Raw genomic sequence first — 23,277 nt, 5'->3', positions numbered from 1 at the left:
CTTCCTTCTCAGCCACCCGAACTGCTAAGACCAAACAGCTGCTGTGTTCTACTTCCTTGCCACAGGATATTACAGATACTGCATTAGCAAACCTTGATTTGACTCTTTTCACCTTTTCCTAGCCCCTCCCATCTTTTGCCAAATCTTCTAAAGAGTTTTGCTAACAGCCTTGGACTGCTTTTCAAATAGTTTTCTGCAGTACAGCTGCCTTCTAAAGATTTGGCTTTTTTTGCATGTGTCAACAGGACGCAAGACAGATAATACCATTGTTTTGCTCTGGGATGACATTTCATCTGTTCTGAAGTAGAAATATAACCTGCAACTTTTAATGTATGTGTTTGGCATATATTTTTTTCTTTCTCTCCATAATTAGCTGTCTTCAGAATTCTAGTTCTTGCAAGATCTCATTACATAAATTGTATTTCATCCACAAAGATACCTGCCAAGACTAAAATTGAGTAAGAAGCCAGCCTGACTAATGTAATAAGCTTGGGAGCATAGATGTCTCATATACTGATTAAATTGGAGGCCCAATTCAATTTCTAGAAGCATGTACATGGTGTTTGTGAAGGAACTTTCCTACCGAAGAACTTCTTTAAAAGGCCACATGGCTAGCTGAGTATTGTAGTGCTGTGGGGTGCTGTAATTGAGAATGGATGTAACAACAAGCAGTTGGTGTTGATCTTTTGTGGTATTGAGAAGTTGTATATTCATGCGCTAGCTCATCGGTTAGTCTGCTAACATGAATGGTTATGCCTGATCGCAATTTGCAAGAACACACCTGGGGAGAATCCCTTCCTTATTCACAGGGAGCTTATTCACAGTGTATGTGCTTGTCTAAGCCATTTTGAAATGAATGGGAGTTGCACAAGATTGCAACAAAGTGCTTCTGCAACTCCCATTCATTTATTAGTGCAGTGGTACCTCAGGTTACAAACACTTCGGGTTACAGACTCCACTAACCCGGAAGTAGTACCTCGGGTTAAGAACTTTACCTCAGGATGAGAACAGAAATCGCTCACCAGCGCTGCAGTGGCAGCGGGAGGCCCCATTACCTAAAGTGATATCTCAGGTTAAGAACTGTTTCAGGTTAAGAACGGACCTCCGGAACGAATTAAGTTCATAACCAGAGGTACCACTGTACCAGCAAAGGATTTTTCAGCATCTGCAGATGGTAGGTAGAGCAATTGGTGGGGGAAAGAAAAAACAGGCTGAAGTTGAAGCTGTTCTGAACTTGTAAGAGTTCACAGAAATGGTTTTGTCCTTGGTCCGTAGAAGCACACTGATTTTCAAAAATGTTGATGTTGTTGAGTTCTTGGTTCCGCTTATTTAAAAGAAATGCCAAATCGCAGTAAATGCCTTGAAAGCTGGTGTACTGTGACAGGGCAGTGCATGATGTACTGTTGTGTACATCATGCACTGCCTAAACCCTAAACCCTCTTATGGGCAGCCTTGGAGCAGTTGAGGTTATTTCACATCTATTATTATTGCTAAATCTTGGTGATTAAAAATGTGGGCAAAGTGCCATATTCTTACAGAAAGCTGGTTTTTCCAGCATTTCTGAGCTCCCTATATTGAGGTTGGTGAGTCTGTTAGCTGTGTTGCCAGAGTGACTGAAACCACCTGCACAGATGTATGGCTATGGCGGTGCAGGTTTCATTATATAACTCTGGTATGATTTTCTGTTGCTCCACCTGTAGTCCCAAAGCATAAGATTAGTGCAAAATTTTTTTTGCCACCTACTTGATTTGTGTCTGTGCCAGATTTTTTATGTTTATTGTTGTGCTATTGCTGAGTTGGTTTTTTAATCGATTTCTGGTTTTATTGAGTTGCATAGTGTGTTACTTTTACTGTGTATGTTGCTCAGAAAAATGTCTTTTTATTAGGCTGCTCATAAATTGAATAAAATAAATGAATATAAATTGGAGGTATAAGTTGTATGCCTATAGAAGTTTGGAAATCACCTGGAAGGCTCACACACGGCCCAGATGGATCATATGCGACACTGTGCAAAACTGAATTACACTCATTAAGTGTAAATTATGTTTCTTAATGGTGGATATTTAACTCAGAAGTTAAAAAGAAGGGACATTTTGATCTTCAGTGTGTTGTTTTAGCCATGTTCGTTTCCAGCATATTGAATGGATTGAGAATTCCCTATGATAAACTACATATATACATCCATATGCAAAAGGGTGATTGGAGGAGTGGGAGAAAGCCACTTTGTTCTGCAGAACAGTTCTGGGATCTTGGGCCAGATGTGGAGGACTTCTGCACTCACGTTCTGGAGCCATTTTGGAAGATTTCCTCTATGTTCCATCTGGGCTCTGTGAGATGATCTGTCTTGGGAAATATGCAAACTTCCAGCTACAGTATGTTGCTTGTAGAGAAGTAAAATATTTTGCTCCTACTGGTGCTAAGTTCCTGCACAACTAATAGAACTGGACAGAATACATATGCATGAGTCCAACCTGATGGGCAACTCTCTTATGCTGTTGTATACATTTTGGAAAAGAAACTGGGAGGGTTCTTGAAAAAGCTGTTAGCTCAGCATCAGCGGCCTTGTTCAATATTATGCTGTAGAAAGTGGTCAATGAGGGTTGGCCAGAAAAACAGAGTGCAATTTGCTTAAAAGGTTCGGGCGGTTCTTTGGGACTGTAAACTGTCAGTGTCCCAGAATTGCTTTTAATTTAACAAATGGTCTTATGTTGTGATGAGCTGAATCTTAATGTAAAGGTGTTGAACACTAAATCACATGGGGAAGCAGTGGTGACATATTGTTGCTAAAATTTTACCATAAGGAGGCTGATTCATATTGTAAAAGTGTTGATGAGAAGTGGCATGCGATTGCACATAAAAAATGGCTGGTGACATGTGGCAGTCTTTGGAACTATGCTACGATGTGCTGCTGCATATTAAATGGCTTGCTTCTTGGAGCCCTCTCCTTGTGGTTGCATTTCAGATGGCTGCTGTGCCTGTTATATCCTTTCACCAAATTTATATATCTCTTGATGCAATCATGTCAATCATTGGGGGCTCAGTTTTTGTCTATGCAACATATTATTATAATATTTATTTATATCCCACATTTTTCCCTGACAGGGACTCAAGGTGGCTTACAGATAAAATAGAAACAGCTAAAATAGGATTAAAAAATAATTAAAAAGCAGTTAAACATACAAACACATACGTGTGTGATCTATCAAAACATACAAAGACAACTTACCCTTTTCGCTACTTTTTTGCTAATGTATCATGTTAATGGTTTTCAGCTTTCTGAGTCGTCCAACCCACCAACTTAGTTTTCCCATCACATATTTGTAAGGTAGAGCATTTGTTTCTGTTGAGACCAACCTTGTGTCCCAATATTGAGTCTCAACCTGCCAGTTGAAGGCGCCGTGTACTTGGGGGAATTTCTCTGCATTGTTACTCTGACGTTACTGAAATATATACTGTATCTGACAACTAGGAGCTTGCATTTTGTTTTTCCCTGCAATGCCTTGAGCCAGGATAGCAGGCAGGAGTGCACTAATGTTTAGGATAGTTTCCTAAACAAGTTTTCTCTGCTACTTTTCTTTAAAAATAGGTGTGCCAAAACAGGCCTACTGTATTAGCACAGCACTGTATAAGAACTACAGTACGGTGTGTAAAGAAAAAAGAATCTAACTATGCAGGCACTTTTCTTTTTAGTTTGGTTCCATGGGCATTTGTGTATTAAAATGTGTCATTTATTCAAAACTAAAACATATTATGTAACACCCAGCAGATGGGCTGGCTAAATGTATGCACTGCCTTGTTTAAGCTCCAGTGTTTTGGAAAATGGACAGATGAGCAGAATAGTGGACAGGTGAGTCTTGCAACAGGCTCTGATGAAAAAGTAATGTGTGCTGGAATTTTTTTGCTGAAGTCCCAACAGGAAAACCCCCCAAACGCTTTTGTATCAGATGCCATCTAAGGCTATTAGCAGGAGTGCCAGGGGATGGGGGAGTGCCATAATGCATGTTTTGCAATCCCTTGGTGGTTGGGCCAGTGCTGCCTCTTAGGCAGTTATAGGTCATTGTGCAATTGTATCCTTTTCACACAATGTGGTTGGCAGTTCATAATGTTTAAACAACGGTTATTCTTCCTTGATTAATTAAGTCGGTACAACTATAGGTATTTCTCAGTGACGCCTACGACTTGATTTTTCCTGATTTTGGGACACACAGCTTGAATGGACTTGTTCTTGAGATCGACAGTGGAAACAACATTCTTGGCTATTTTATTTGGGCTCTCACAATAAGATTTACGATGAAGTAGACCTTTACAGTTTGATGAGCTGGCTCCAGAGGCTGGTGAAAATGAGGGAACAGCCCTAGAGTGGCTTAACTCTTGGCTTATCTATGGAAAATTATATCATAGAATCATAGAATTGTAGACTTGGAAGGGAACTCAAGAGTCGATCAGTCCAACATCCTGCAATGCGGGAATACTGCCCATAGCCATCCCTGGGTAGACTTGAACAACTAACCTTCTGGTTAACAGCCAGACCCACTGACCCACTGCACTAGGTGGGGTAGAGGATGTTTCAGAGCCTGAGAAGCTAGCCTGTGGCATTTCCTCATCAAGTAATTCTCTTTACATTTTTGTTTAACGTTGTATAAAGCTGTTGGGACAAATCGTCCAGAGTTCTGTGGTGCTGTTAGTATGCTGGTGGTACCAGCCCTTATTTATTATTTTTAGTTTTCAACCAGTTCTGAAGTATCAGTTTTGAACACAATTCTTAAAAGGATAAGTGGCAGGCAAGCATTTCTGAGGAGGATATTGCCAAATGTGGGAACCACTGGAGAAAAAGCCTTGTCTGAAGTCATCACCCACCTTACCATTCAAGGTGGTGGCACCTGAAGGACCTCTGAATATTACCTTACTGAATGAGCAGCCAATCGATGTAGGAGCAGGTGGGTTGCATGAATGCCCACTTCATGCAAATAACCAGCAGTGTCGATGCTGTTTAGAATTGGATTTGAATGTTGACAGATGTCTCTGCTTACCAAAATGTCTGTGTGCAGTAACTGACCACATAACTTCCTCCATGTTGCCACAAACTATTTCTGTGTAATGGTGTTCACCACCTCACGGCCCTGGCCAGTAAGTGTGGTGTGCATACAGATACTTCTCTCTTTGGCGTTGTTGCCGTGTGGCTTAGACTTCAGGTGACCTCTAGTCTTCCTGCTGTTTTATGTGGAGCAATCCTTAGTGTAGCGGTAATCTGCATATACGGCTGAATGGTTTTAGCAAGAGTGTGTTTACAAGCTTACCTAGCAAAGTAAAACAGGTGTAGATGTATTTGCTTAATGTATGGGAGGTGGTGTTCACCAAGTGTACACACTGAAGCAGTCTTATCTTCTCATAGTTACTCTTGCTAACTTGTGGAGCTTGTGCCAACTCGGAAATAGAAAATAGGTCTTTCTACCACAGCTGGATGGGAATGGACTTTCTCTCAAACACTTTTAGTAAAAAAATTCCTTCCTTCAAAAGAGATGGCAATGTTTGCTGTGTTCCAAACATGTTTGTTTAATAGGCGTGTTTCTTTCTTTCTTTTTATTTATTAAAGATACTGACTTCGTGTTTCTACAGTAATGTAGAACAAGAGTTTGAGTTCTGTTTGTTTTATTACAGTCATATTTCACTGTTCTTCCATTACGAAACTCAGAGTAGCAAGCAGAGGGTTTTCAGATCAAAACCTATTTCATTGCAGCAAGGTTTCTGCATTGTGTACTTTTGGACCATGCTTTGTGGATGTGTAATGGGGTGGGGTTTTTTTTGCAATCACTGAAGCAGGGTCCTAGTCTCCAGTGTCCTAGAACCACCCAATTGTCATGAAAGGGGAACTTTTTAGCCACTGAGAAAGAAGTCTTCTCACCCTTAGTGCTGATTAGAGCTAGTTACACTGAAAGGTGATTCAGCCACTAAGAAATGCCTCCTAGGGTCACTCTGGAGAAGATGCATGAGAAGAACACTGAGGAGAAGTTCTGCACGCTCCAAAGCTAAGCATGTGGTAACACTGTTTCAGTTATGTGAGAATGGTGTGCAACTTCTGTTATGTACAATGGAATTTCAAGGAGAACACACCTTAAGTCATGCCAAAATAAGATATTGGAGTACTCAAAGTATTTTACCCATGCATGTACACAGAAGATGGTTGAGATACCTGGAAGGCAACACATAATCATTGCAGTTCATCCCTAATTATCATTACTGTATAATTACAAAATTGTATGGTTATTGTGTGATCTTAGAAGTGGGTGTGGCTATGAGAGGGCATGGCTAGGACTGTCATGAAGGGACCCTGCATTTCTAAATTTCACCACTATGCTACTGATGCTTGACCTGTGGAAGAGTGTACAAGTGGACCTCAAATTTTGCACACTGGCTGAGGAGCTGCAAAGTCATTAGTAGCCAAATGTTACACACCAAGCACATTAATAAAAAAGCAGTACAACCAATAGTGTTCAGTTATATTCCTCTTACCTGCACCCTACGGTTGATCAGTGAGGATTCATTAAGCATTTATGCCTCATTTGAGGCACAGTATCAATATAAAATGGACAGCTTTATCCCAGGATATAAGGCCATGTCAGTTCAATTTGTGACGGTTTTTATCTTGTCTGTTTTGACAGGCTTTGTATTTAGTGGAGTCTGTTCCCTGCATAGTCACTTTCACCTTTTCCCTTGAGGGAAAAGAGCATAGCGTTTATTTTAGTGTAGATGTTGCGAAAATTGTTTCGAAGGCTTGAAATCAAATATTTCCATCTTAGTTACTAATCCTATATATCTTGTTTCTCAGCTCTTAATAAGTCAGGAGCTTGGCTTATGTGCTCAGAATAACTACTTCAGCAAGAGCCTGGAGTGTTCTTTCTTCCTGTATTTAATTTTGACTTGCTAGCAATGGTCCCCGGGCACATTTAGAATTCTGATAATGTGCCCTGGGCACCAGTTGCGAAACGGCTGCCAAGAGGGTGTGGCATAGTAAAAAATGGCTGCCATATCTATGAAAGTTGGCATAGACAGGACCATAAAATTTTGCAGAGATGCAAAACTTCTAATAATTTTTTTTTTTGCAGCATGTGACCAAATATGTTCCAGGAACCTTATTTTCCAAACGGTGCTACAGAATGTGTCCAATGCTGCCGCCAATACTGCTGTCAATTTGCCCAGCATACTTTGGCGTGTACTATGGATCTTTCCCCTCCTCACCACTCCCAGCGTGGTGTAGTGGTTAAGAGCGATGGACTTGTAATCTGGTGAACTGGGTTCGCATCCCTTCTCCTCCACATGCAGCTGCTGGGTGACCTTGGGCTAGTCACACTTTTCTGAAGTCTCTCAGCCTCACTCACCTCACAGAGTGTTTGTTGTGGGGGAGGAAGGGAAAGGAGAATGTTAGCCGCTTTGAGACTCCTTAAGGGGAGTGAAAGGTGGGATATCAAGTCCAAACTCCTCCCCCTCTCCTCCCCCTCCCCTTAAAGCCCCTGTACACCCTCAAAATCTGCACCTGGTGGTTGGGGGAACCCTGTGGAGCAGATATTTGGGTTTCTTGGTGAAAAGAAGGAAGTCCTATTCTGCAAGTGGAACCTGGTTTGTGCATCATTGGATACAATTCTAAGTCTTGTTTGTGCTTCCAGTTGAAGAGTTACTCTTAAACTCGGGTATTGCATGAATATTCATGCATAATCACAAATAAATATGTATTTAATGTTGGCCAGCTAGTAATCATACTGTTTTATTTATTTAAATATTTTATATCCTGTTCTTCAGTCAAAAAAGGCTCCCAGAGTGGCCATACAAATCATGAGAAAGAGAGGAGAGAGAAGGAAGGAAGGAAAGAAAGAAGGAAAGTCCCTGCCCTCAAGTTCACAGTATGAAAAGACATTATGGGAAATAAATGGATCGGAAAGGAAGAAGAAATAAGCATATGCAAACACAAGTTCTTAATTACAAAATATGGAACAGAAAGAATAGAAAAGAGTAATGTTTGGGAAACACTCAGATTAGTGTGGTGACGGGGGCTGAATGTCATCTGAAATGAGCAGAAAAGACTTGCCAAGCAGGCTGTTGTTTGAAGTCCAGGGAAAAGTCAAATCAGTCAACAAAGCTAAAAATAGCCCTGCAGAATGAACCCTCAGCCCAACACACGCACAATTTTAACAACAGACCCCAAACACAGGATCAGAATCCCCCTTGGCTTTTTAGTTCTCTGGAGAAACCGGCTCAGGTATATGTGCACACGCACACATGCACACACACCTTTTTACTGCCAACGATGTATGAGGTGGCTGAGTGGAGAGTTCTCCATCCATTTGCTTCCAAAAGAGAGAGAGAGAGTGAAAAGGATGGAGAGAGTAAAAGCTAACCTCTGAGGCCTTGACTGCCCTTCAAACACAAGCACGAGATGGCTGGCTGGACAAGAGATCAGCAAACGTCACACCACACCCGTCCTCTGTTTTGGAAAAAAGGGAAAATACGCACACAAGAAAAAGCACTCAGAAAAGGGAGAAATGGAAGAAGTGGCCTCAGTGGTCCAGAGTTTCCCCCACAACCCCCTAAGTTTAAGGCAGCTATTCTGGCAAGAAATAGACAAAGGTCAGCAGATTGCTGTCCCTTTAGTTCTGCAAAAAGAAGAAAAATTAAAGCCTCACAAAAGGGACAAAAGTTGTAAAAGTGGTTTCTACAGTCCAGAGCTCCCCAGCCAAGCACAAGTGACTCCCAACAACTGCCACCCCCCAATAAAACAAGAAAAAAAGATATGCCAACCTACCTATACTCAGCCACTGGCACCGCTTGGTTTTTGGCAAAGTGTAACTCCTTTTTCTCACCTGTACTTTTCCTGTCCAGAACAGAAGGGAGAGGGCAGCTGCCACCCAGTCAGCATTGATTTTGGAAAAGGGGCAGCATGTTCAGTCTATATGTAGCGCAGCGAAGAACTCTGAAGCCTGTTTTTCAGTGGCGGTGCTTTTCAATTGGTACTTTCATGGGTACCAAAGGGATTGTACGCAGGTCAGTGTTTGAAATTCGCTGGGCATCAGGTGTGTTAGCGACTTGACATGGCCAAATTTGAGGCGTATGGTCACGATGTGTGGCGACTGAGACTTGAAAGTAAAACTTCCGCAGCCCGAGTCACCTGGGTGTTGCTGCAGGAAGTGAAAGTAAAAAAATGGCGCCCTGCATGACTCACAAGTAAGATTGCTTTTAAAATTCCAAAATAAAAATAAAAATTACAACTAGGCATTCTGTTGTGGCACCATTTGGCAAATAGCTTATATACCTGCATTTCTAACACAGATGCAGGTGTAGTTCTGCCAAGGGTGCTGCATTGGCAATGCCGACCTGTAGAAATGAAATCTGTGTATGAAGTGGTGTTTACATGAAAAGTGGAGTTTATCTTGGTTGTAGGGCTTCTAGAAGTCCAATTTCTCCAAGCTGCTTTTGCACATTTTCTTATTTCTTTGGGGGGTTTTTTTAATGAAAGAAGGAACAGTCTTTCACTTTTATTATCTCGACTCGTTGGGGAAACTGTTTACTTTTACTTTACTTTTTCCTTGTTACTAAATTCCTTTTAACTTTGAAAATTGAGGATATTATATAAAATATCCACATCAATATTTGTAGGAATGTCAGCACATTTTTGAGAGAAACTGTATTTTACACCAGCATGAAAGATAACGTGCTTTTTGAGATGTTCAATACAAAGAGCTTTTTGAAGTTTACAAACTAATTTTCAGAGTGTGTTTACCATATGCCATACTGTCTTGAACATCAGAATGTGGAAGAAACGGCCCTCTTTCTGGTTTAACTTTCAGTGCTGAATAAAGTTTAGTTGGTATGTAAGGGTTAGGGTTTTGTTTTGTTTTTTGTATCTTCTGAACGAATAGCTGATGGCAATTCTAGACAATACTGAAGTAAGAAGGCCAGAAAGTGACAGAATTTTCAGTAGAGACACGCCTAAAGGTTTTGCTAAAGATGATATGAAGCAAGCATGTAGATCCATGGCATTATTGGTGGAAGTCATTTAATTTTTTTTAAAAAAGATTTTATTTCAATTTGTTCTATTTTCTGAAAGCAAAGGCACTGGATTTTTTTTTTTGATTAGCATCCACAATTTCTAACCTCTTGTTGCATTTTTGTACATGTAGGACTAAGGAAGTATCTCTTTTTGTAATGTGGGCATGATCCATGCTGTTATGTGTGGGGCTTTGGGGGCTGTGTGGGGGTGAGTATTTAATATATTGTATTATAGCAGAGAGATCTGTGAATAGCTTGTTAGCGTTGTTTGGTGAGCAACATCGTAACAATCGCCATATTGATGAAAGGCAAAATTGCTTCTTCTTTCTGTGAACTAGCAATGAAAATTCATACACTGGGAAAAGTTCTATTTCAATATTCTTTTCTGCCCATTCATCTTGTTGGTCTTTACATTGATCTGGCTCTCTACAGAGGACTGGGTGGAACCCCCTTCTCCCTGTCTGATTTGCTAGGCTGGACTCAGCTCATCTTACACCATCAGCCCTCACCCTAGCTGTGAGCAAATAGGCTTCTTAGCAGTGTATGAGCCCAGGGGAGGGAATGGGTGTGCAATGTGTTGCAGTTTCATTGTGTAAGAGAACATAAATTAAACCTGAAACCATTTCATGCTTCAAATGAGGGCTCGGGTTATTGGGGAATATTCCAGCCGCCACTGCAGTCAAATAAGCTGTGACTGAGGATCTTTGGGGTTTTAACATGTGACGTCTAACCCATTAGCCCTTTTGACAAGGGAGAACAGAGTGACGCCTTCCTGGGAGCAGGGAAAGTAAGACGTGCCAAATCTTTTATTCATCGTGTGCCACATTCTTGTGCAACAGATAGGTATAGAGAAGGAGTGGCAAGCCAGTGCTGCTCCAGATGTTGTTGGACTTCCATCAGCCAGCCAGCATGCCCAGTGGATGATGGAAGTTGTAGTCTAGCCACACATGAAGGAGCACAGGTTCCCTGCCCCTGGTCTAGAGGCCTCAGTTAAAGGTTCTTAGTTGCATTGTGGTCTTGAGCTATGCCCTTTAGTATTTAGATAATTTGTCTTACGTATTTGATTACACCCAGGGTCTCTGTACCTCTGGGGCAGGGGAGATTGAGGATTTTCCCTTTTATGCCATTAAGAGTCCACTTCATGTAAAAGTTGAAACAATAAATGATCTATCTCCACTTTTGTAATTAAAAAGTAAGTTTAAGCATGTCATTTAAGGGCATGTTCTGAGCAGAAAAGACCCACAAGAGGATGGTAACTTTGGTGGATGTTAACTTTGTTAAGGCAGATGCTAACCAGATTCTTGTCAGTAGGTTTTTTTTTTAGGAATCCAGTATAGGCAAGGACAGAAACAACATTAAATGTTTGGTATTAGTGCCAATAAGCCACAGCTGTCTTGGCAACTAGTTACTTTGGGTTGTTGTTGTTTACACCCTGGTTGTGATCATGTGCATACTCACCTGGGAGTAAATTCCACTAAGTTCAGTGGAGCTTGCTTCTGAGTAGGCATGTATAGAATTTACATATAATAATAGCCTTCCGGGAATGTGGAGAACGTAAGTAAAAATAAATGTGCCACTTTCTGAAATGATCTGCCCCAACTTGAGAATAAGAAACTGGCACTTAAAATCACATGAAAGCTACATAGTCCACATGGCGACAGATGATAGGTCTGCAAACAGGCCTCTGCCTTGACTTTTGTGGCAAGACAGCAATACCTTCTTGGCGACCATGCTGGAAAACCTCCTAAAGTGGGCATCTAATGAGTTTCTTTCTCTTTCAGGATGCTGAAGTATCACAAATAAAAGGGACAGGCTAGTAGAAACTTTGAGAGCAGTTGCATTTTTATATAGACTTGCTTGCAATGTTGCATTTGTTCCTCCACCAATCCACATGAGGGATACCAGTATTGAGCTACACCTGAAAGCATGGCTATGCCCACCCTTACATGAGCAAGAATGTATACCCTTATTAAATGCACAATAATCAGTTCTGGAGGGGATCAGCACTCAATCAATAATGGCAGCTGGAATGTGTTTGTTCTCCGCAGACAGAGGCAAGAACCTGCCAGGTGACTAAAGCATGGGAACGTAGCCAGGTAGTTACTGTTATGACTGTCTAGAAGAATTTCACATGGGTACTAAATAAAATTTCCAGTTCCGGGAGCCAAAGATCAGTCTCTGATTAAATCGAAGCATAGTTTCAAACACTTGTCAGATGTTAGCGATCCATTTTCAGGCTTCAGCAGGTTCGTTCGACACATTACAGTCAAGATAAGCAAGGGTGATGAGCAACCAGCCATCCCCACCTCCAGCATTGAAGCTGCAGAGGAGGGCAGAAGACATCTACCCTCTCTCTAGCTCCATGGCTGGGAGAGAGGCTGTGGGTTGTTTAGCAGCTGCAAGTTAAGGTGTCTGGAGGTATTAAAGAAACAAAGGAAGCTGCCTTATAGAAATATCTAGATATGCAGACTAGCAGTGGATCTCTAGGATTTCAGGCAGGGATCTCTTCCATCCCTACCTGGAGATGACAAGGATTGAAACTAGGCCCTTCTACATGCGATGAAACAGATGATCTGAGCTGCTGACCTTCCCTATATGTCTCAAGCCATTGAGAGCCAAAACAGCATGCATCTCAACACCCCCATCCTTCCCAGTCTTTCCTGCTCTATATCAGGAAAGGTGGGCAGGGGAAGACTGGACATAGATGGAAGGTGCTCAGAGCAGTAGTGGTCCCCAACTGGTCACTCTCCTCACTAGCCTTTCCTTCTGGAAAGGTGAGGGCAGGGGGAAGTTTTGGTGGTGGTGCTAGAAAGTGTTCAGCACCTAATCTAGCATGCTGCCCTTGTACCAGCACCAAATATTTGCTGTTTCTGTCATTGTCCAAATCTGGCACTTAATGCTGATGCCTAAAATTTTGAATCTTGTGCTTAGGAATTTGAAAAAAAAAAAGTTTTCCCAAATGCCAGCTGTTGTGCTTTCACCTGGCTGAAGGCAACTGAGAGTTGGCTCACATGAGCTGCAGCTGACAATGTTTAATCCAGTTTGAATGCTACGGGGCAGGGAAGTCAAATCTAGAAGTGTGATGGCGAAACCTTAGGCCTGTCACTTGGTCATGAGCAAAAAACAGGTTAATGGAACCTTTTTTCCACTCTGAGGGCCAGAGCAAAAACTTACCTTCACTCATGTGGGGCATTTTTTTATAGTTGTGCAAGGCTCCCTGCCTGATATCACAATGGCATTAGCTGTCAGCTTCAAAAAAAGCTCTGTCAATGTTGATCGGTGCGGTTGGTGATCCTGCTTGCTAAGTAACAGTTAGGAATGCAGTTTAAGCTCCTAATTGTCCTTTTGGAACCATGTCATTACCTGCCCCACACCTGATGCAACACCTGATGTCAAATGCGGGGCAGATGGGTATTGCTTGGAGGAAATGGCTTTGTGGGCTAAAATTAGGCCTGTAGGCTGGAGGTTCCCAACCACTGGTGAAAAGGGTTCTGTGATCTGCCAACAGCCAGACTAATTACAGTCATTAACCCATCTTCATTAAGGATGATACTATCTTAGCTTAATAAGTTGAGGCACGAATGGGCCTTGGCAGTGGGTGTACAACTCCTTTGCTCATTCCTGTATAGTAGGAAATTCCTCCCCCCCCCCCCCAAGATCTTAATAAGTCTGCGTAACATATAGATTACAGAAAAAAATAAAATTGTCTTCTAGGAGACAATCAAACCAAGAAGTCTTCCATTAACTCGAGTTTTTCATTTTGTCTGAACTGGGAAACCATGGTTAACAGCTTTAGATGCCCACTTGTCTTTTCAGTGTCTTCTGCTGTATTTTTCTAGAAGGCTAGAAATATGACAAGTTAATAAATTTACCTGTCACACTTTCTGCAGGTTTTGTCCTTTGTGCCCCTTTGAGAAATGTGGGTGAGCTGTATTTGCTGTTCAGACTGTGCAGTCATAGTTTGTCACTGAGTGTCTGTGTTCATAACTGATCCTTTTTTTCCCCTTGTAGGGAGGGAAATGAACCAGGGGAGTCCATGACGATCACGTACAGTGAATTGCTGAGTAAAGTCTGCCAGTTTGCCAATGTTCTTCAGGAACAAGGTATCTGACTCTGTGGGAGTCTGCAAATTTGCTTGCCTCTGAAAGCATCCCTCCTTTCTCTGATGAGTGTAACAGGTCTTGCCATCCAAGCCTGAAGTTGGGGAAGAGGTTGTGGGATTTTTTTTTTACATTTGTGCTGCACCTCCCAAGTGCAGAGCTATGCAGATCAGGCTGCACTTTCATTTTGAGATAAGAGGAGGGATTTCATTTGATATCATGCTGCAGCTTAAAGGATTGCTTCAGAAGTATAATACGAAGTCAAGACCCCACCTGTCCCCCACAACTTGGTAGAGGGTTAGAATTGTGGTGATAAATGCTGGAAATGGATTACAGATATGTGCTAAACGAACTTGATCTTTGTGACTTTTAAAACAAAACAGCTTTGTAAGAACTTGTACAAAGAAGGGCATATATATACCTCCAGTATATTTTTTAATTAAATATAAAACTGCACCACATCCATCCCAACATTGTTTCTGAGCAGAAGCATCTGTTCCTTCCAAACTGGGGCTTAAACAGAATTTTTGTCAAAATGTACCGTATTTTTCGCCCTATAGGACGCACTTTCCCCCCTCCAAAAATGAAGGGGAAATGTGTGTGCGTCCTATGGGGCAAATGCAGGTTTTCGCTGAAGCCTGGAGAGTGAGAGGGGTCGGTGCGCACCGACCCCTCTCCAGGCTTCAGGAAGCTATCCGCAAGCCGTGGGAGCCCGCGGGAGTTCCCCCCGGGCTCCCACGGCTTGCGCAGAGCTGCCTGCACCCCGGCGTGCTGAGCAGTCGCGCCGGGGCTTCGGGTAGCTCTGCACAAGCCGCGGGAGCCCTCCCCCGGCTTGCGCAGCGCTGCCTCATATCCCAAAGCTACCCGAAGCGACTGCTCAGCGCGCCGGGGCTTTGGGATAAGAGGCAACGCTGCGTAAGCCGCTGGAGGGCTCCCCCGGCTTGCGCGGACCTGCCTCTTATCCCGAAGCCCCGTCGCGCTGAGCAGTCGCGCCGGGGCTTCGGGTAGCTCTGCGCAAGCCGCAGGAGGGCTCCCACGGCTTGCGGAGAGCAGCCTGTTCTGGGGTCGGGGGAAGCTCGGGCTTTCCCCGCCCCAGCCTCGCGCCTTGAGGGGGAAATAATTTTTTTCCCCTTTATTTCCCCCCAAAAAAACTAGGTGCGCCTTATGGGCCGGTGCGCCCTATGGGGCGAAAAATACACTACTCTGATAAGATTACATGCAACTTTGCATATTCAGCTTTATAAATTATTATTATTTGATTCTGCATACTTTGCATTACTTTTTAATAAATGTCCTCTTGGTCACCCTTCTGATTTTGCATATCTCAATTGCTATGTCTTATTTTATACATATGTGGCATAATGTTTATCTACAGAACATGAAGAAATATAATTTATTATGCAGGGCAGAAACCAATGCTAGCAACAAATGTAAAATATGCAGAATATAGGGATAGGTATCAGTGAAAGCAACAAATATGTTTCGAATGATCTTATTTGTTGGTTTGTTTTTTATCTGTCAAACATATTGACATGTGGCTCGTGAATATGTGGCAAGGTGTGGTCAAATAAAGTTGTATTCAGCTTTAAAAAACAAATATCAGGCGATTGTAGGAATGTTGCCAGTAGTATCAATGGATGGAACTACAAAATAAAATGCTGTTAATATAAAGTTATCTTTTTCAAAGGAAAGTAAAATGTAACAAATGTTTGCATATAACATTTCATATTAGATACATCTGACCAGCAAGAGAACCCTTTGGTATATTTATATTCTAAAATGTTTAAATAGAAACATATCCTACCTAGCCTTAGAAACTTCTAAATACAAAACGGTGACTGGTTCCACTAAAGAGATAGTTGCACTTTTTACTGGGGCTGTTGTGAGAATTTAACTTGCTAGTGTTTTGCAAAGCAACATGGAAATGAAGCATCAGTGTGCTTCCTCTTCTTAGCTGTGGCTTGAAGAAAACATATTAATAGCATTTTATTCTGTAGTGCCATCCCTTGATACCACTGGCAATGTCTTTGAAGCAAAGATGCCCTTCTGAATTCAGCCACAATATGCTTCTCTTTCATTGGTAACCCCAGGGCAGATCCCATGATCCCAAGTCCCCCCCCCCCCAAAAAAGTTTTGTTTGTCATGCATACACTTCTGATCTTTCAGGAATTGTATGCTTGTGTTTTTGAGCCTCCTGACTTCTTTTTTTTCCAGCTTTGTTCTTTCTCTTGGAATACCAGGGCCCAGGACACAGTGGCTGAATGGCAAAAAGAGTGTCTGCTGTTTGGCATGAGAAACATCTCTTTCTCTTCCACAGGCATAAAGAAAGGAGACAGAGTTTCTATCTACATGCCAATGATCATTGAGCTGGTGGTAGCCATGCTAGCCTGTGCCAGAATTGGAGCAGTTCATTCCATTGTGGTAGGAAGGAGCAATTACTTCTGGTGTGATTTCTGTTCTTGTGCGGCACTGGCTGCAGATTGAAATGAACAGTGCTTGTAGCAGATAGCAACCCAAATTAAGCTAACTTTGTGCCCCTGAACTGGGGTTTTTTTTGGGGGGGTGGAATCTTGTGTTCCAGTTTAAGGATTTTTAAGCTTAGGTTTTTAGAGAATGTTTTCCGTGTTGACATTTGCCACCCCACTCCCTGAGCATTGCAGAGGATTCTGCAGAGTGTTCCAATGCATGGTCTGTACATGTGGGGGTGTCAGCAAAGCTGTACATTGCAGAAGTCTGGTAGCCATGGGCAAACTGTATTTCAATGAAATATATATGCAATTCTCATTGAAAAAAACCTTGATAATCATCTAAGGAACTCTAGAGCACTCTAGAATAGCCTTTTGGAAAAGTTATGGCACTAATATATTGTAAAAGTGCCATTCGTTGAGTCCCTGTTCACAACTGCAAGTGTGATTAACCGTGTGTTCTTGTTTTTAGTTTGCAGGTTTCTCGGCAGAATCCCTTTGTGAAAGGATCCTTGATTCCCACTGCTCACTTCTCATCACTGCAGGTAAAACAGTTCTCTTCTAAACTGCAGGGCCCTTAATCTTATCAGAATACTTTGCAAACAAGATTGACCTTTTAATGAAAACACCCCATGTTCGGTTAACTTTTTATGCTCTTCCTCTTACTAGGAAGGAGCTATTACTGGGTTGAACTGCAGTCCAGGGATATGTTTTGTCAGGGCACAAGCTGTGGGCAATACATCCGTTTTCTGATAAGGTGGAGTTTCATTATCGAAAGAGCCTCCTTCCACTTTGTTTGATGGTTTCTGTTGTTACAGGTGGTTTCAAAAATTGTGTCAGATTTCCTGGGTGCAATTCTGGATACAGTTTTTAGGCTGCAATCCTATGCAGCTGCCTAGGGAAAAACCCTGCTGAAAAGAGTGGGATAATTCTAACTAGATATATGCATGATATTGCTTTCTTAGTTCATGATTTGACATTCAGTTTGGCTTTCCATGCCAGATAAATAAAAATAAAGGAATTTCCACATTCTGAAAGCATGCATTAACTTAACAGTTCAAACTGTTTCTGTTTAATTTTGTAACACAATAAATCAATTTCTCCAAGATCTGTATATTAGTCTCCTGCCACTTGCTACATCATGTCGAACTAAAACAGGGGAAAGTCCTGTAAAATCTTCTTCCTTCTGATTGTTCCCCATAGAACACTTCCAAGATTATTGCTCACTGTAAACATACAAGGTTGGCCCTACCATTAGACAGAGTGATGTAACCACCTCAGGAGGAGCATCAACCCCTCACCCAGCCATTCTTGTGGAGCTCTCCAACCATCTCCATTTAGTTGGCGGGCAGAGCTGTGTGGGGCACACAGCCTGTCCTGCACCCTGTAAAGTAGCCTGCTGTTCTTGGGTGAAATGGTGGGCACTGTCCTGTTGCAAATATTTAAGTAAGATTGAGTTGCCAGTTCAGTTGAATGGGAGTGGCATCTTGTCCTTTGCAGCAAAATGTGCTGGGCAGGCACTGAAACCTGAGGCCCTTTCAGTAAGGTAGGTTTCATTTATTCCATAAAGCAGGGGTGGAAAGCCTGCAGTTGAAGTGCAACTCTCAGCATTGCACATTTGCGGAGAAAGCTATCAAGGGCTACCAGCCATGAGGGCTGTGCTCTACCTCCACAGTTGGGGGCAGCAAGTCTTCCTAATACCAATTTCTGGAAACCACAGTAGGGGAGAGTGCTCTTGTGCTCATGTTCTGCTTCTTGGTTCCTCAGAGGCATCTGGTTGGACACTGTGAGAACAGGAAGCTGGACTAGATGGGCCATTGGTCCAGTGGCGTAGCGTGGGGGGTGCAGGGGGGGCCGGCCGCACCGGGCGCAACATCTGGGGGTTAGGGTTAGGGGGCGCAAATCCACGGGTTAGGGGGCGCAAATTACTTGCCTTGCCCCGGGTGCTGACAACCCACGCTACGCCACTGCATTGGTCTGATCCAGCAGGCTATATTCTTTTTCTTCTTCTTTTTAGATTTTCAGTTTTACAATTACATCGTTTTCCATTCTTATACAGTAGTTCTTTTTTAGACACCCCACCCAGCATTCAGTGACGGTTCTTTGTACATCTTGCTTAGCTGCATATACATTAATTCCTTCACCTTATTTTTCACATTGACATATCATTTATATTATCAACTGTTGGTCACAAGGTATCCCGTACTTGGAATTTGAGATCATTTTTTTTTTTGGTAAATAATCCCCTAAATACTCCCACTCACTTCTCATCTGTTTATCATCTTGATTTCTTATTCTAGATGCCATACTTGCAAGCCAGTAGGCTATTCTTATATTCTTATGTCATTGACCATGCTGGCTGGACTTGATAGGAGAAGGAATCCCACAACATATGGAGGGTCACAGACTTCAGATCCTTACCATAGAGGCCTCTACTGTGTCCATGATTGGTCTTCACTTTAGCAAACTTTCTCTTAATTCCGTTGTTTCCATCCTTTCCTTTAAACCAAGCTGTCCCTTTCTTCTTGTGGCCTTCAAGTGCTTGCAGGCTGTTCTGGTGAGCCAGTTTAATGATTTGCTTACTCTTTGTAGATGCCTTTTATAGAGGTGATAAGCTGATTAACCTGAAGCAGATAGCAGATGACGCCTTGCAGAAATGTAAAGACAAGTAAGTCAGACTGCAGTTGTGGTCTTAAACACTATAGCATCCCTGGCACAGAGGTGTGGATAAAAATAAAGCTGGGGAAATTATGTGCCGTGTACATACACCCCTTTTGAAAGATGCTCCCTCTGTCCACCCCACAGCATTTTGTTTAGAACTATAATAACCTTTCTTGTAAGCATTTGTTCTCCCCTATCTGGTTAACTACTTCTGAAATGGAAGTTGCTGACTTTCCAGCACAAGATATTTGTCAACAATTAATTAGGGCAGGAAGTCAAAACATATCCCCACTTCAATGACTCAGTTCATACATCATCAAGCCATTGGTGCGAAAGCTTACCTATGGTTAAATGTTGTGTCTGAACTGACAAACCATTGTTTGCATACAAGAGTTAGACATTCTGTTTAGAAGAGTGTTTGGAACCCATGGTTTAGCACAGGGGTGGGGGCCCTTTTTGACTGACTAGATTTTTATCAGTTCCACTTATGACATCATGATGACATCAGATGACTGATAGGAAAGTGGTTTTTCCATCCAGTGAAGTAACACCCCACAGTAAAATGTGCTTAGCAATTTAGTGGTAGAACTTGGTTGATCAATATAATTTATCCAGCCTGCCTCATACTTTCATAATCAGCTGCACAGGTTCAAACTTGCTCAGGCAAATGACCTAGACTCTCTTCTTGGAATTGTTGTGTGTTTTCCATTAAAATAGTTTGGGCTCATGACTTCATCTTCCCTCTCCTTGTAGGGATGCCCCTCTGCGAAGGTGCATTGTGGTCAAGCATTTAGGAAGGGAAGAACTGGTGCTGGATGGGCCAAGCAGCAAGTCTCCACCTCTCAAGAGAATCTGCCAGAGTGTGCAGGTGAGTTTCTTGTTGTAAATGGGTGAAGGACCTGTTTAAGGGCTTGAGCAGCTTTTCCTTATTTGAGAGAGATGATTGCATGTTTATAATTATTCTGCCATCGGGAGTTAAGATTTGTTTTGCTCCTGGTTCTTCTATCTGCATTGTAGGCAGAACTGTTTAGCATTGCCAGGAAGAAATGCTATTTTCTCACAAACAGCCCTTGCCTTGCAATTGAGATTGTTATGTGTGATATGGCTGTATAATAATCATACCCACTCACTGGATAGTGCCTGTGATATCGCTGCCGCCGAAGATTTGTGCTTTTAAAAGTTTACTTTCCTGGGCAAGCTTCACTACTGGATCATGAGACTTATTATCAGGTCCTTCAGCAGAAAACAGAAAAATGGAGCAAAGTTACACTTCATCCTCACTCTTCCCCACCCCCAGCCTCTTGCCATTCTAGAAAAGTTTATTCTTTAAAACTTATATGGTGCTAAAAGACATATGGGCCTTTTCTCACTTACATAGCAGAATTGTTACTTCCACCACAGATAGAAATCTAAAAGCTATCATGTGTTTAGTCCATGATACAATTAAAGGTCTGAAAACAGGACATTTTTGTGTGCATATTTTCTTTAAACTTGAGACATTAAGTTGTCTTTGTGAGAGCAGCAAGCACACTAACAGAGTCACCTGCGCGATGAAATAAGCAGTAGGTGGGCTTCTCACCATGCTCTTGAACTAGATTTAGATTTAGATGGGACCAGGGCTTTTTTTCTGTGAAATTTATCAGTGCTTGCAGTATGCAAGCTGTATTTACAATCAGAATATGGATGGGAATCACAGGTATTTCCATTACAGTAAGAGTGCAGAATCTATGCCCCTCCAGAGGTTTCTGGGCTGCAGCTCCCATTATCCCTGACCATTGACCATGCTGGCAGAGACTGATGGGAGCAATAGTCCAACAATATCTGGAGGGCAACAAGTTATTCATCTTGTACTACAGCAAGGTTATCTGTCTTTCTGTTATGTTTGTATGGATTCCTGCAAAAAAAGAGGAACTAATTTGAACATAACTCTGAGATAGTTCCTGCTTTTCCTGTTGGTTTATCATCTGGGAAACCCTCAGGTTGCAAATCCATTGGCACAGTAACATTCTCCCTTGCCATGCAGACTTCCCAGAGCACTTCACTGTTGCTTGGACCCATCCCACTTATCTTACAAATAAGTTGTAACCCAATGTCCACCTTGCCTTTTACAAACTAATCAGTTTATCTTTCCACTACCTTCCGCAGCACTTGTGCTGTTCCTGTAAACACACAGTGCTAACTAGATTCCCTTATCACAGCACCAGGGGAATAAGAAGGAATAATATTTTCTGGATAGCTTCTGTAAGTGCAGAGGTTTCCGGTGCCAGGTTTCTGTGCTGGAGATACTTCAACTTAGCCACAATCCTGTTGGAGAGCCAAGTGAACCTTCTCTAGAGGCTATTCTGTATTACAATATATTGTAATGCCTAGCGTGAACAGTGCTTGGAATTGAGGTTATGTGGTTCTGCCCTTGGTTCTGGTCCAGAAGCTTCAGCTATTTCAGAAACCTGCATCCAGACTAGCGATGGAACAAACTACTGCCAGTGTATGGGCAGTGAATACTTTGTTTACATTGTTTGATGAGCAACGTATTAACAATGGCTGCATTGATGAAAGTTGCTTCCTTTTTTAGTGAACTAGCAAGGACACGTCATACTAGGGCAAATCCTGTTCTGCCCCCTTTTTATACCTGTTCAGCTTCTTGGTCTTCACATTGATCTGGCTCTCTGCAGAGCACTGAGTAAAACCCATTTCTCTTTGGCTGTTTTGCATTAGATCATTAGAAGCCTATTGCAGGTGCCCTTTTTGTGTTACCTTAGCAGTATAAGAACTGGTTTTCCATGGCTTCATCCTGCACTGGAAAGCACAGGCTAGAGGACCAGCCTGGGCTCTTGTATGCAGGAAGAAAAGCTCTGAAATGGAATCAGCCAAGAAGCATTGTCAGGGATTGACCCGTTGCCTGAGCCTATGCTTTGCAGCTCATCTTTAGCATCCAAGAAGATGCGCTTTTGCAGCCATGATGTGCACCCTCTCAGCTGCATCATGTCTTTCCTTGCCAGCATGGTATTTTAAAAGGTATAGGCACCCTAGCACAACTCTTCCACTTCTCAAATCTTATATCTTTGTGAATTTTTAACAGGAAAAAAAGACTGAGAGTTCAAAGAGAGTCCATCCCAAGGTATTTACTGTGTAGCAGAAGCTTTCTCTCGGCACCCCTCTGTTCTGCTTTCCCTTTCCAGCACTCCTCCTCACTTACCTGCTCTCACTCTCGCTGCACGGCACAGTGTGGCCTCCTAACCCCACTTCCATCAGTTGCATGTTAGTCATAGACATCACTGTCCCAAGGGTTGGAAGGGAGCGTCGCGATACATGCCATGGCCTGGGATTGTTTGGGAGGGACAGTGACTCTGTTGTAGTCCTAACACTTTCTTAGTATCTTCTTGTATATGCACATGAAACGTAAAACCAACAGAAAATGTCAAGGGGTGGTGAAGGAATGCGGGTCCTTCTGATATCTCTTAGGAAATAAGCACAGCTGGGGTCCTGAAACGGGGTTACATGATGCACAGCATGTTCACACACTGAATGGCTTGGTGCAGCTTCCAGGAGTTCTGTGCTCAGACCCCATTTCTTTACCTTAAAGCAGCTCTATGGGCTTGTGAAGTAGCCTGTCTCATGCTTCCACCCTGACAGCTGAGCCAGCTCTGCTTCCACCAGCATTGTACCAAATGAGTACTATTGTATGTAACAGGCTGAGATGTGGCTCCGGCCTTTATTGTCCTCTTTCCCCTTCTTAGCTGGCTTAATCCGATCAAAATGGTTGCTCCTCTGCATCAAAGTTGTGTTGAAAAACGATTCTACAAGAACGAAGATTTTGCCACTGGCTTTCCAGTACAAGGAGATTTCTATTACTAGTCCTTGATTAGTAATTCTATTACTAGCAATTTCTTGATATTATTTTCCAGAGGTTTTGTCTTTTCTGGGAATTGGCTTGTTGCTTGATATTTGGAAAGTGAGCATGGTTTTGTATAACCTTCATGCTTAACTGCTGTGTACTCTTCTCAAGCTGTAAG

General features: G+C 42.4%; 1 protein-coding gene across 3 annotated transcripts in view; it reads left to right on the top strand.

Annotated features, from left to right (window-relative positions):
- Positions 1-23,277, top strand: part of ACSS2 (acyl-CoA synthetase short chain family member 2) — a 54,693-nt gene that overhangs the window by 9,805 nt on the left and 21,611 nt on the right. For 2 of the 3 annotated variants that reach the window (XR_014527290.1, XM_083508064.1), the window contains exons 3-8: positions 14,050-14,141; positions 16,456-16,559; positions 17,076-17,148; positions 19,196-19,271; positions 20,018-20,132; positions 22,344-22,382. Coding sequence is in view for 2 of the 3 variants with exons in the window: in XM_083508064.1 (XP_083364190.1) it covers positions 14,050-14,141; positions 16,456-16,559; positions 17,076-17,148; positions 19,196-19,271; positions 20,018-20,132; positions 22,344-22,382 (499 nt within the window). In the remaining variant the exon portion in view is untranslated. The remainder of the gene's footprint in view (positions 1-14,049; positions 14,142-16,455; positions 16,560-17,075; positions 17,149-19,195; positions 19,272-20,017; positions 20,133-22,343; positions 22,383-23,277) is intronic. The other variant, XM_083508065.1, reaches the window with a different exon arrangement.

Source organism: Podarcis liolepis, assembly GCF_965112155.1.
Source record: "Podarcis liolepis genome assembly, chromosome: 6".
Taxonomy (NCBI): Eukaryota; Metazoa; Chordata; class Lepidosauria; order Squamata; family Lacertidae; genus Podarcis; species Podarcis liolepis.
This window is presented reverse-complemented; position numbering and strand designations above follow the sequence as displayed.